The sequence below is a fragment of the Gavialis gangeticus genome, unplaced genomic scaffold (assembly GCF_001723915.1).
Source record: "Gavialis gangeticus isolate Ggan-Ray unplaced genomic scaffold, GavGan_comp1, whole genome shotgun sequence".
In the NCBI taxonomy this organism is placed as follows: Eukaryota; Metazoa; Chordata; order Crocodylia; family Gavialidae; genus Gavialis; species Gavialis gangeticus.
The window spans coordinates 20,462,488-20,476,889 of NW_017729009.1; the positions used below are offsets into that span (position 1 = coordinate 20,462,488).

The following is a 14,402-nucleotide window of genomic DNA, read 5'->3' on the forward strand; positions in this document are numbered from 1 at the left end:
GGGGGCAGATGGGCCTGCTGGAGAGGTTGCTCTGGGCCTCCAGGCCAGGCTGGTCTGTATTTGAGCTCTCTCTCTTTTCAGGTAGCATGGACAGAACCCGGAAAGAGAACCGCCCCGGCCTGCCCACACATGGCGCCAAGGTAAAAGGCCTTGTTCTTTGCTCTACCAGTTTATCCTGGTCCCTGTTTGCGATAACCCTTTCTGGTCATCTCCACAGAAGGCCCCCTGTCTTCTCTAAGTGGTTCACCCTGCCTGTGTATGAGGCTGGGCAGCATAATGTATGTAATGCATAACAGAGGAGTTAATAGGTCTATTATGGAGGCCAGTGTTGTTCTTAAAACAGTCTGAGAATGTGATACTGTCCCCACTTCAGATTGCTTTAAGTTTTTACCTTCCATGGGTAGACTAATGGGGAGAAATGCAGCTAAATTAGGTTGTGCAAGGGTGGAAAATGAACTACATGAGTTACAGTACAATAATTGGTGCTTCTGTCTTGTCTTGTATGTCTGTTTAGATTCCAGCCCATATTGGGGATGGCCCAAAACGAGTCCCCATCTCTCAGCTTCCTCAGAGTCGAGTCCCTGGAGGTGCAGCCCAAGCACAACGTGTCTTGTGTCCTTCAAACTTGGCTCAGCGAGTTCCTGTACCATCACAAGCTCCAAAGGCTGCAGTGTCTAATCAGAAATCATCTCATAATCAGCGGATACAGCAGCCTCAGCCAACATGTGTAGTTCAGTCATCTTCTAGGCCTCAGGCTCCAAATAATAATGAAAAGCCTCATCATGTCCCGGTATCTGGTAAATAGATTCATTTACACATCTATCTCATCTTGATGTGACACCCAGGCTTTCAAAGGTTGATCACTAAACTGATTGACTGCAGCAAATTAACAGACCTGACACTTACTTTCTATAGATGAGGTTTGTTTAACTTATGTTAAACCCTGACTCTTCTATATAAGAGGATCACATTCACATAGGAAGATGGTTGAAATGGGTAGTATGAACCTACATAGGATTATTTCTGGAATAAAAACATTGGCCAACTAGCAGGGTGCTTACTACCTGCTTGTCCACATAGCAGAATAGTGACTAAAATTTAACAGCCACAGATGGTAAGGTATCTTGCTGATGGATATAATATTATAATAGTAGAAGTATTATTCTACCCAAAACGTGGAAACTGGAAAAGGCATGGTAAAAGCTGACAGTTCTGGCAGTTGTATTTTATGGGTTTGATTAATCAAGGTGTTAAAACTCTCTTTGTATGCAGTAAGCCAACCTGAAAAAGAAGGCGGTACTTCTAAACCAAAAAATCAAGAGACTAAAAAGTAAGTTGCATTCCTAGTATTTTTGTGTGTTAAGTGGGAACCTAGACCCAGAAGTCTAAAATGCTTGTCAGTGATATCAACTGGATTAGAATTTCACTCTTAGCATTTAAAGATAAATGTAGAAAAATTGTTTTTTAGTTTAACTATATTGGATTTGGAGGCCAGATCTTGATCTTGGTTAAATTGATACAAATCTTAACCCAGAATAACTCCATGGATGTTTTTACCAAAAAAAAAAAAAAAGAGTTCCAGGCCTTTTGTATTCTAGTAGTTTAACTATATTTATTTTTTCCTCTCCTAGAAGGCAGTGGTCTCTTGATGACTTTGAAATCGGCCGTCCTCTGGGAAAAGGGAAGTTTGGAAATGTATATTTGGCTCGTGAAAAACAAAGCAAATTTATTCTGGCACTGAAGGTGCTGTTTAAATCTCAGCTGGAGGAAGCTGGAGTAGAGCATCAGCTGAGGAGAGAAGTAGAAATACAGTCTCATCTTAGGTAAAAAAACAAACAAACCAACAAACCCCAACTTATTAGAATTGTAGTTAAAGATATGCTGTTTCAAGCAAGATAAGCAGCTGAACTTATTGCCTCCTGAATTCTATCAACTTAAAACAAAGTTTGAACTCATCTACATATAACAGAAGTCTTTATGCTTTTATACTCTGCCATGGCAATCCCTTAAAATTGTATCTGTTTTTAACTTACAGTGGACTTTACACAAAACATGTTTAAGGAAGTAATTTAAAAGAACTATGGTCTGGGGAGGAAGTCTTTATATCCTGTTGTATAAAGGATACAATAGAGAGGATGCAAATCCAACTTTCTTTTAAACTAACCTTACTGGATTCTGGCCTCTGACTTGCTAGGCAAAGTGAGATAATGGGTGGCATAATGCAGTGAATTATTTTGTACTTGAAAATGCTTCAATTCTATACATGCTGAGGAAGAGAAGACTTTCTCATTGCCAGTGTTGTTTCCAAATGGCATCTCTCCTGTTGAATAAATCTGGATATAAGGAAGAACACCAAATTACAAAAAGAAAAGTGTCTTTAACAATAACATCCTAAGACCCTCTACAACCCCCAGCATGCATGCCAGAGTATGGCTTGCATGGCATGTCACAGCTGGCCCCAGGCTCTGGGCACCTGCCATGGGCCACTCGAAGCAGACAGCTGGGAAGCTGCAAGCCATGTTGCAAGCAGCCTTGGCTCCATGGCTGGTAGCAGCTGCCTGAAACCCAAGCTGGCTGTGGCAGGCAGCTGGGGGGCAGGACTTTAGACAGCTCCATAAGGCTCCAGAGCCCTTGGCTGCTCCTGTGCCTCTGGGCATATGGCAGGGGAGGAGCTGGGGTTGTCGTGCCCCAGACCCCTCCCCCACCATCTGCCCAGAGACGCACATGCAGCTCCTGTCAGCAGAGGATCGGCTCCCCTGTGGTCTGCCCCTAGCATGCCAAGTAGGGTGTGTGGGGTCCGGGTTGGGGTGTTTTTGCCACTCCAGCCAAAAATGGTGTCAACCCCTGCTCTACAGCTTGGAGGGTGGGTAGGGGTCCTGCCTTCTTTATGCATGGGGACCCCCCCCCCAAGAAAATAACAACACCCACACCCTAGAGAAAATACTGAAGCTGGCCAGGCAAAAATGCACTCAAATGTCTCACTGGAGAATTTTAAAGAATCTTTTTAAAGGTAGCAGGTAAAACCTCTTTATCTAGATGAGCATGTTGTAAGCTGATGTCTTGTGTAAGCCTGAGGCCTGGGTGGGGGATATGAAATGACAAACACATTCAAGTTCATCAGCCCTTCATATTAAAGCTAGCTTGTACCTACATGATATCAACTGTTGCTGACTCAAGTCAACATTGGAGAAGGTGGAAACTCAGTGAAGTGCTAACATGCATAGCCTGTGTATGGATGCAAAAGCTTTGCTTCTGTTAAGATTTTTTTTGTTTTGAAAAGACATTCAAACTTTCTTGCAGACATCCCAACATCCTCAGACTGTATGGGTATTTTCATGATGCCACAAGAGTATACCTTATTCTAGAGTATGCACCTCGTGGAGAAGTCTACAAAGAGCTACAGAAGCTTACGAAGTTTGATGAGCAAAGAACTGCTAATGTAAGTTGCTCTAGTTTGCATGTACATGCACTCTTTTTCTATACCCTTTTAACTTTTTTCTTTCTTTACCTGTGCTGCAAATATATCAAATAATTGAAATACTAAGTTTGATCTTGAAACCAAATTTTTATCAGCAAGCCCCTGCTGAAGTAAACACATTTTTTAAATTTGGATTTATATCCAAAACTTGGAGCTCTGGGAGGCTTGTCAATATTGCATAATGACATACCTTTCATTGCTTCTTGGTACTTTAAAGTGTCTGCTGTAGAGATACAACAACCTCCTTCTTCTGCTTTAAGTGACTACCAAATAACAGGAGCTTAAGATGACAAAATGACTCAGTCAGAAATTAGCATTGTAAGCTTAGATGTAATACCTAGAAAATGCTTTATAGAAGCTATCCGATTCTTCTAAAATCATCCTGAAGGAGTTGCTACCACTAATTTACTTTCTTATTTAAACAGTACATCACAGAGTTAGCAGATGCTCTGTCATACTGTCATTCAAAACGTGTGATTCATAGAGATATCAAACCAGAAAACTTGCTTCTTGGTTCAAATGGAGAGCTGAAGATGGCAGATTTTGGATGGTCTGTGCATGCTCCATCATCTAGGTAAGAACTTGCATACCGCTCACCTAATCTCACGATGAAGTACAAAATTTCTGTGGTTCTGAATTAAGGAACTGTTATTGTTTATTTACTACTGTTACAATTCTTTTCATGGGAGAACATAACTTGATTGGAAATATGCAAGGACCACCAAACTGGCTTCTTAGTGGACCCAACTACTGGCCCAACTATTTAAGTCCTTGAGTCCTGGAGTGAGGTTCTAATGCATCATAAGCAGGGATCCTGGTTTTCCCCCATATAAATGAATAAATGCATGAATGCAAATTCTCTGCTTAAAAAAAATCACAAATTCTGATTAGAAACACCAAAATCTGTGATTTAAAATTAAAGCCCTCCCACAGCTCTCTCCGGCCTTGTTTGTGCCTCTTGCACTCTTTTTTTTCCTCCCCCCCACCAGCTTTGCGGGGGCCCCAGCTGCCAGGGCTACAGGGCCAGGGATCTGGGTCCACAGTCCCCTGCCACTGTTAGGAGGTGGTGGCTGCTGCAACAGAGCAGAGACTGGCTGTTCCCTGGTGCAGGCTTGGTTTGGGAGTGGGGCTGACTCCCTGCCATGGGGTGTGCTCCCTGGGGGGTAGAGGGGACCCACATCCCCCACATCTATGCACAGGGCAGGGTTGGGGGTAGGCATCAGTTGTGGGCTCAGATTCCCACCCTGCTGCCCTTTCCCAGGGCCTGTGCACCCCAGTGGGCACATCCCACAGTGGCAGGGAACAGCGGAGCTGAGCAGAAAAGCTGCCTGCCACTGGGTGCTCTGTGCTGCTCTGGTGATGCGCAACTGCAGTGAGGGTAGCAGGGGGTGGGTTGGGTTGTGCCCCTCAAAGCTGCGGTGCAGGCAGGGGGCGCATCACCGGGGCAGTGTGGAGAAAGCTGCCTGCGGCTGCGAGCCTGCATGAGTGGGCTTCTCTGCTAAAATGAGAAATCTGTGTTTCCCTTCAGTAAGATGGGAAAATCCATGTTCTACTTCGTGTTTCTGTGGGGAAATGGAAAACCCAGATCCCTGATCATAAACCATGAGTGACACCTTGCTGGATGGCAGCACTACAGAGAAGGATCTAGGAACTAGATCATAGATACAGTACGAGTCTGCAGTGTGGTGCAGCTGACGGAGAATGCAGTTTTTGTATGCATCAATAGAAGAATTGGGCACAAGACACGGGCATTAATAGCGCTTCTTTATGCAGTACTGGTTAGGCCTCATCTAGAGTATTGTGTGCAGTTTTGAGGTCTACATTTTAAAAAAGGATATGGAGAAGTTGGTGAGGCTCCAGAGGTAAGCAACAGAAACACTGGGTGTTGGCTGCAGCCAAGGCTGGGGATTTCAACCTACAAGTTTCTAGCTGGAGGGGCAAGCTCAGGATCAGACTAAATGCCATATTTGGGGTCAGGAAGGAATTTTGCCAGGGTTGTCTGATTGGTACAAGCAGTCTCTAGCAGGGGGTGTGGCCATCTTCCTTGGATCTCTCAAGCAAATCTTAACCCTTGCTACAGCAGGATGTTGACCCCCTGCTTTTACATGTGACAGGTTAGGGTTCTGTCTTGTGGTTGTGTTGACTAGTTTGTCTAATAGGTTAGACAATAAGTTTGCATAGGGTAGTTTAGATGGAGATGGTCCTGCTTCAGGCAGGGGGGGTTGGACTAGATGCGACTTTCCAGCCCTGCTTTTATATTATTCTAAGAAAGCACTTTATGATTTTTAGATTTTCTGTTGAAGCTGTGGCACTGTATGAGAGAGAATTCCAGTTCATTAGGCCAGAGTACAAGATTGCACATGGCTTAAATTTTTCACAGAATAATTTAAAATATTGCTGTGGCAGAAAAGTTTACCATGCTCACCTGAAAGGTGGGAGACCACTGTTCCACTTTAGTATTTCAGTGGGTTTCCTCCCACTTCCTTCCCACCCCAGAAGTGTCTCCTAGAAAATAAGGGTTTGAGTTCTCCCACCTGAGGAACCTAACCCAGGATTCCCACATGATGAGCATGAGTTCCAACCTCTCAGCAATGGGGAACCAACACTATTCTGCTACCCAGAGTAAAGTATCTAGGTCCCACTGCTTTGGATTTCGTCTCCCCATACTGTTGTTCTCTAAACAGGATCCTGAGCAGGAGTTGTTTATAGAGGCATCTAACTCTCCATGCATTGTATAAGAAGCCTCTCTACCCAAGTCAGGGCTGTGAATTGTGCTATAATTCATAAGTCCTTTTATATTTCCCTGAAACTTGCTCACAGGGAGTCACTTTCACAATAAGGGGCTAAAATTAACCTTGGGAAGCTCGTGCATTCCTAAGCAAAACTGGACATGGGTAGAAGCTGATGCTAAGAAACAACTTGCAGTAGTCTTTAGAAGCTGACAGCGCTACCCCACAAACACCAAACTACAGACTTTCTGAAACCATTATGTTTTCATTTTTAGGAGGACCACTCTTTGTGGAACACTTGACTACTTGCCTCCTGAGATGATTGAAGGAAGAACACATGATGAAAAGGTGGATATCTGGAGCCTGGGGGTTCTGTGCTATGAGTTCCTCGTGGGAAAACCTCCTTTTGAGGCAGAGACATATCAGGAAACTTACCGATGCATTTCAAAAGTAAGTAGTAAATAATCTCTTCCTACTTATCTTGCTTTCATGAACTAGACTGACTTCATGCCTTTTAATACTTTTTTTTTTTTTTTCAAGCATTTCTACCTAACAGGATACTTGCTTTATCTGTAGTAACGTTTCTCTCTCTTGGTGGGGGAGGAGCCTGCAGTCTTTTAGTTGTGTTTTAGGGGGGGGTTGCAGCTTCCTGTATGTAGTAACTACAATCCATAGCTACACTGTCAGTGGGACATTTAGTTGTATATTTTCTGCCTTCAGGGACCCTCTGAGGTGGCTGAGGTATGTAGTCATACTTTTAGGATTGTCACTATTTGCCTTATTTCATCTGACGCTTAGTATTTTTTTAAGTCTGGCTTATCACTGAAAATTAACATTTTTTCCCTCCCCCTCAGGTTGAATTCAGATTTCCTCCTTTTTTATCAGAAGGAGCTAAAGATCTAATTTCAAAGCTTCTAAAACATAATCCATACCACAGACTACCACTTAAAGATGTTCTTGAACATCCATGGATTAGAGAGAACTCTACAAAATTACCAGCTAGCAGAGCGACTGAGGCTGCGGGCAGTCGAAAGAGCGAAGCTAACAACAGAACGTAGTCTTAGCCAGGTGGCGATCCTTTTGTAAAAGGATTGAACAAAATGAGAGCCTTGTAACTGTGCTCATCATGCAACGAAGTCCAAGTCATGGCTTAATGAACAGTGCAATAACACATCCCAGAGATGCCTGTGGTCTTTGTTTTTTAATTTATTGGGCTGCTATGGGTGTCTGAAATGTGCAGTGATCCGAAGCTGAATGAAACACGAATGCACTGTGATCTGAAGCTGAATGAAACATGAACATGCTTCCTAGCAATTGTCGTAACAATTATGTTTGAATTTCTTTTTCTTGTTTTTAACTGTCAGTCCTGTTAACTGTGGTGAGGTAATTGAAATTTTAAATAAATAAACTCTGGTTACATGCTGGTAGCAGTTCTTTTGTGTGGGCGCATGTATGTGTGAAAGGGGATGGGGTGTTCAAATTATTCTGCACCAGTGAAGATGCAACAACTAGTTAAAGCTAACAGCTAAAGTTCAACCCCTTCTATATTTGAACATGTTGAGGCAGAGTTGCCTTGCTTTCACTATTCTTTAAACTGCATTTAAAACAGTGTCTTGTGCAATGAAGACAAAACTTTAGCCTGTAGCCCATGGGCCAAGTAACAGTACAGGCAATATACTTGGTTGTTCCTGTTGACTTTATTTTTAAAGCTTCCTAAATTCCTGTGTCTACACCCTGGGTTGGAGGGGTCCTTTGGGCAACATGTTTCCTATAGACCAGGTAGGGAACCATACCTTGGATATCCAGGGGCCAAAACAGAGTGGCACATGTGGGGACACTGCATGCTGCTCAAAACTGGAACTTGGCCCCCATAGCTATGCTACAGTTGCCAGCCAGGCTCCAAGCAGCAGGATCACTACTGTTACAGCCCAGGAAGCCCCCAGGTAAGGCTGCTGGCCCCAGCCTCCCCTACCCAACCAAGGGTAACCTGCCATGTGCCATGGGAGGAGAGTGCATAGCACAAGCATTACCCAGGGCCAACTAGTGGCATAAGTTGTCCTGTTAGCTGTCTCTGGAACCAAAAGTTAACACTTGTGTGGAGGTGGCCACTGTGTCCAAAAAACCTTTTAGTAAGCACTTCAGATGCAGGATGTGATAGGAATAATTTAAGTAAACTAGTGATGGTCTAAGGCCTGACTACAGAAGACAGACCCCAGCTGTGCCCTCATCAATTTTAGTGGAGCCTTATGCAGGCACTAGTATCTGCTACAATTCTATCTATAGTGTCAGCTTTCACTTTTCTAAAGTGCAATAGTGGAAGTTCACTGTTAAGCTACTGCTGTATGGCATACTATGGAATTTCTTACATGTAAGACTATTAATTTGAGACATTTGATTTCTGAAAGTGTTAAGTGAAAAAATTTTATTCTTATTTAAAAAACTTTCTACTGGAAAATGCCAAAGAAACCACCAGAAAACCCCCCAACCCATTTATTATATTTCTTCTAAAATTGGTATGAAAAAGCTTATTTTAATTATTGTTATGCTTACAGGTAAAGATGCATATTTGAACATATAGTCAAGCTAATCCAAAATATACTTTGTATATGATTATGAAGTAAACATTATTTCATTCTGAGCAAAAAGGGGAACACAGTTTAATTTCACTTGGAGAAATAACTACATTTAAAATTTCATCATACAATGTCTGTTTTCTGTTGGTGACTTTCCAGATGGATACTGTTTTTCTAAAGAAACCACTAAATCATGACTGCTTTTATAAGAAGTAACTTTGATAGACTTGAATGTCACTTGATTTCTTATTAGTGGTAATACACAACATACTGAATCAGAAGCAACAGTTCAGTCCATCATGACCATCTTAATCTGTATGTCTTAACATGCAGGAGTGTGGAAGACTCTCAATCAAGTACCCAGACGAATAATTTTCTTAAAAATTATGCCGAAAAAAGGTTTGTTTCTCTTTTAATTGAACTAACTACTGGATTTCTCTCAAAGTACAGTCACCCCTACAACTGCAGTGGTTATAAATTCCACCTCTCCCAATATCAAAGTAAAAACTTAAAAAGCTGCCAAACAATTAAAATGCTTGTGATAATGATGAAATTAGCCTACTATCCAAAGAACAATTTTTCCAACTATTTAGTTGGTCTAATAAAAGAAATCGCATTTACCCAAAGAACCTTGTCTGCCTATGTCCTTAGAGGAACACGCCTACAACCAACAGCCCTACTGTCCAGTTATACTCCAGTTTACACATCTGTGCTTGGCTACAAGGTGTTTCTTTAGGGCCATTCACAAGTTGCTTATAGCAGAGGTTATGATGGAGAGAAAGTTAGCACCAAGTGGCAGCTTCTCCCCACTCCACACAGTTGTACAGGCTTCCAATCCCTAAGAACCAGCCAAGCAAGCAAGGAGCATAACAACACTTCACGTGCATCAGATAAGGGAGAAGCAGGTACCATACTACAATCATCACATTATAGTTCCTTCCTTACTGCTAGAGTAATGCAACTACATGCTCTCTCCCAAGGTGCCCTAAGTATATGTGGTAGAACAGCTTATTCAGAATGCATTCTTAGGGTTTGTGGGTCCTGTCTGGCTGTATGATAGGAACATTATCATACAGAAAAAGATTTTTAAGCAGCATTTCTAATGCATTATAAACAGAAATACATATTTATAGACTATTAATTTGTAGTGCTCTCTCACTGGGGCATGGGGTGCCACTGGTTTTACTAAACTGCTAAAGAACATCCAGATAAAGCAATTGGGAGTGGGGGAAGGAGTCAATTATTAGATTTAGTAGGAAAAAAAGTTCTACATTTGGTGCCTAAATTGCTCCTAAATGTTCATTTGGGACAAATGCCACCGATTTCACAATAATGCTTCCTAGTGTGGAAATGTCACTATTTGATCAGTCTTTGGAATTTAAGGATCTGAACTAAACATTTTTTATTTACTATTCAAGTTGTTAATATGGCATTAGATGTCATGGAGATCTAGAAATTGTGGCTTGATGAACTTATAGCCATTGTAATTTTTGTACAGAATCACATTGACCTATAAGAGCAGTAAACAGTAAGCCAGATGGACAATCAAAATATTAATGGTTAAACTGAGTTTTTATGAATTCATTAGAAGTGACCAATGAAATATTAAAGGGCATTTCCACAGCAAGTATTTATGAAAGTTTAATATAAGAACCAAGTGACTAGCAGATGCATTCAGCAGGCAGCCACATTTTTAATGCATAGACTTAGGAAATGTATCTGAGGTTTCTTTCTTTGGGACCTACTGCTAATTTTCACTTGTGTGTATGTCATTTCCTACAGAGCCTGAGCCTAGCACAAAGGAAGTCTGTCACTAATTTCAATAGACACTGGAAGATGAGAGAGACAAAGTTACAGTCTGAAGTCAAGCAGAAGGCAGGATGGGTGCAAATCTGCCATGACTTTCACTGAATGATGCCCATACAGGATCAAATAGTGGTTCCATGGCTTCAGTGGACTCAGGGCTCCTCTCCCCAGAGTCTATAGAGCTCTAGCATAAAGGGAAAGATTTCTTTAAGGCCAATTGTTAATCAACAAGGGCAATAAATTTAACTGATGCTCAGAGTCCATGCTCAGATCAGAAACATGGGAGTACAGCACAAGTCAATGGTCTTTTTAGAATGAGTCAATATATTAAAATAAGAAAAGTTCCAGATATACAAACTGGGTTCCTTATATTTATATTTTTCAAAAGGGGAACTGACATGGTAATTTAGTATCTCCTTCAGGTAATAGCAAAGGAGAGGGAAAAAATGATGATAATTATAGCAATAAGAAAAAAAAAAATCAATCTTCATTTAGTCCTTCATATACATTATATATAAATAGTGAACTGTAGCAACTGCATTTCACCAAGAGAAGACTAAGGCCTAAAGGGTGAGCTGTAAGGATACTTAAATATATATTCCGAGTCTGCTCTAGACAGCTCGTTCATTGTCAAGCGCTTATTCTTAGCAGGAGTTTCCAGATACCATTTTACCAGAGTTCTCAAAGGAGAGGTAAGGAAGGGGATGAAAGATGGATGTCAACATTTTTCCAGAAAAGACAAAGTCAAAAATGCAAGCCCAGGTCAGTATGAACCTGGGTCCAAAGAGGTTTTTTGCAGTAGCACAGCAATTTTAAAAGCTATGTGAGTATGAAGCATTTCTAACATCAGGATAGCATCATGGGGATGGAGGCTTGAAGTAGCCAATTTTTCGGCAATACTGGACAATAAATGGTACAGAAATTAAGGTAATGCTGATCCGAACTGGAGCAAGCAATTTGTGAATAGCGTAGGCCAGCACAAATGTGCTTGCACCAGCAGCCAGTTTGGACTGCAGCACTGCTTCACTGAATCCAAGTTTGAAGAGAACTGCAGTCATGTCCACACCACTGGGGAAAGAAAGAGAAAAGGATTATTTTTAATAGATAAAAAGCAAAGTTGTGCCATTTTCCTCAGGTTTAAAAAAAAAAATAGTTCACTATTTGCATCCTCTCATAGTCTCTAATGGATTTGTACATTATCTGTAGAATAACAGTGTTAACATTCATCAGATCATTTTTAAAGACTCAGTTACACTGCATGCCCAATTCTGATCTTGCACTATGGATAAATTTTAAATGGAGCAATGTAAATGTGGGGTGGCCCTCACTGATCAACACTTGGTCCTGAAATCTTTTCCCACACCTAGAAGGAATATTGACGTTTTCCTTCTCTGTGTAAATCATAAAACCCTAAGACACTGCCCCTTGTCCTGCCCTTAATGACGTGGGACAAGAGGCAATGTGAATTTCACCCACAGAAGTAGATTGACTGTGTGATGACATCGCAGCACAGCTGAACTGCATCATTCAATGACATCCATTTCTAAATGGTGAAAGGTCCATGTAACATATAACAGATACTAACTATTCACTAAATACATAATGCAGTATTTTTTCTGTAAACCCATAACAGCCTTTGGTTACACTTGAAAAAAGAGCAGGTAACTTATTTCCAGTAAGTGTCCACTGTCCTTTTTAAAGTTAATGTAAAAAGTCAAATACTCTCTCCCTTACCCCCACTTCAGAAATAAACAGCCCTAGCTTCAGCCCCATACTCAGATCCCCCTGTGCACCTGGACAGAGGGAAGGTATTTAATGAATGCACATCCTCATTTTTCCTGTTGTCAGAGATTAGCTTCAAATACTTAGCTGCTCCATACATGCAATTCCAGCTGGAGTCCACGAGACTTTTGCATACAGAACAGACACAGCATTAGACCCCAAGCCAGTTCCAGAAGTAAAATACTACCCCAAATCCACACTTGCTGAACACTTTTCTTAGTAGACACCTAACATTACCAATACGCAGAGAGGGTACAAAGATGAGAGTACCTTGAAACAACCACGTAGAATATTCCCAGAGATACTAATGAAATTCCAATGTGGAATGAAACCCCAACAGTTCCATATTCCTTAAAAACTTTTTTCAGGTGCTGGGATTTGTCATATTTCTTGTTTTTGTCACCGGGGTCTATGGATTCAGGGGATCCTCTTGGGTCCTACATAGAGAGAAAATGACAATTCAGAACAAATACTCATATTGCACACAGCTTCCCAGTTAGCTGTCTTCAGCTATAGGTCAAGAAACCAAAAAAACTGTCTGCAATGTTATTGTTAGGCACTTTGGACAGTATGGAAAAATAACATACGTATATTAAGATGAAATCTGCCCATATCGGAATTAACATAATACAAATGAGTTTATCTGCCTCAAGCTTAATGCTCTGTATGGGCTTCTGCACTGGGCTGAGTTTCACTGTTAATTAACTGGGCCTCAGTTCTGCCCCTAACCCAATGCATGTCTATAGTTCGCTCCCACAGTGACTGCAGGGCCAGTCCCCAAGTTTGCATATGGGAATGATTTTGCTATGCATCTCAGCATTCATCCTCACGCATGAGGATGATTCTCAACCAGGGTGCCTTGAGATCTTTTCAGTGGTTGCAGGGTGCAACACAATGTTAGCACTGTTTTTACAAACATGATTCACAAGATGAACCCAGAGATTTCAGACAGATCCACAGTTAATTGTGATCTTTCTGACTTCTTTGCAACAGAAGAACTAGTCTATTATTTTTTCTTTTTTTATTATAAAGTTGCAACTAAAAGCTGGCATTTTCCAAACAGCGCCTTGAGTCTAAGAAGGGGGAAAACCCCTGCTACAGGATCCTGAGAAGCACAGTAATAAAGGAAGCACATTTGACACCTCAGAAGCAGAGATGTAGGCTGAAAATAACTTACTGCTGGAAAAGGACCAACAGCTTAAGCTCCTATAAACCACGTGTTGTGCAACGGGTACAAACAGGCAGAATCTGGGAATTGCTACCAAGCTACAGCAGTAGTCTGAGCAGTACTTTTCCTGCTGTAAAATGCTGCAAAAGCAAAACATAAGCACCCGTTTAGCAGCCTAATCTCTCCAGTAAGCTTCTGTCAAAGCATGCAGGAAATCCACTGCATTTCTCCTTGTGCTGGGCCTACAGAATAATGAATTTAAAGTAAAACTGAATGCTGAAAAAACAAAATTTCAGTATAAGCTGAAACCAACTGTACAGATAAACAGAGCAGCTAGCATGTCTTCAATACTGGCCCTTACTCCACCTTGACTGGTGTCCTGTATTAGATAAAGTACACGTTGCCCAAGACATAGGAAAAGAAAAAAAGACAACTTCCCCCTGACTTGCAGAGACCTTGCAACCTTTCACTAGTTACTAGGCAGTCACTGAGGATGCATAGGAGGAGGACTCTCATTTCTGGCATTAATTTAATAGTATTTGTGCTTGCCTGACAGTCAAGGAGACTCCTGCTAGAGCACAGGTATAGCCACATCCCACCTTTTCTGTGTTGACACTTAATTAAAAAATTTGCTAGTTGAACTTGAGGCACCTTCTCCTATTATTTTTGGTAGGACGACTGGAGACCCTCTGGGTTAAAATCCGTGGGGAACACGGCACAGGGGACACAATGGTGGGAGTCTACTACAGACCTCCCACCCAAAGTCCTGAGCTTGACCAGGAGTTCACCCAGGAACTGGCTGAGGCCGCATGCTCCAGGACCATGGTTGTCATGGGTGACTTCAATTACCCGGACATCTCATGGGA

The 14,402-nt window shown here is 41.7% G+C and overlaps 2 protein-coding genes across 2 annotated transcripts in view; one reads left to right on the top strand and one right to left on the bottom strand.

Moving 5' to 3' along the window:
- Positions 1–7,303, top strand: part of AURKA (aurora kinase A) — a 13,108-nt gene extending 5,805 nt beyond the window's left edge. Inside the window, exons 2-9 of the mRNA XM_019510212.1 lie at positions 82–140; positions 515–797; positions 1,273–1,330; positions 1,632–1,823; positions 3,301–3,439; positions 3,904–4,052; positions 6,483–6,657; positions 7,062–7,303. Of these exons, the coding sequence (XP_019365757.1) occupies positions 82–140; positions 515–797; positions 1,273–1,330; positions 1,632–1,823; positions 3,301–3,439; positions 3,904–4,052; positions 6,483–6,657; positions 7,062–7,265 (1,259 nt within the window). The 3' untranslated portion in view covers positions 7,266–7,303. The remainder of the gene's footprint in view (positions 1–81; positions 141–514; positions 798–1,272; positions 1,331–1,631; positions 1,824–3,300; positions 3,440–3,903; positions 4,053–6,482; positions 6,658–7,061) is intronic.
- Positions 7,304–8,681: 1,378 nt separating this feature from the next.
- FAM210B (family with sequence similarity 210 member B) overlaps positions 8,682–14,402 on the bottom strand; it is a 25,304-nt gene continuing 19,583 nt past the window's right edge. Inside the window, exons 2-3 of the mRNA XM_019509768.1 lie at positions 12,639–12,805; positions 8,682–11,654 (exon numbers count right to left, since the gene is read on the bottom strand). Coding sequence (XP_019365313.1) covers positions 11,444–11,654; positions 12,639–12,805 — 378 coding nt within the window. The 3' untranslated portion in view covers positions 8,682–11,443. The remainder of the gene's footprint in view (positions 11,655–12,638; positions 12,806–14,402) is intronic.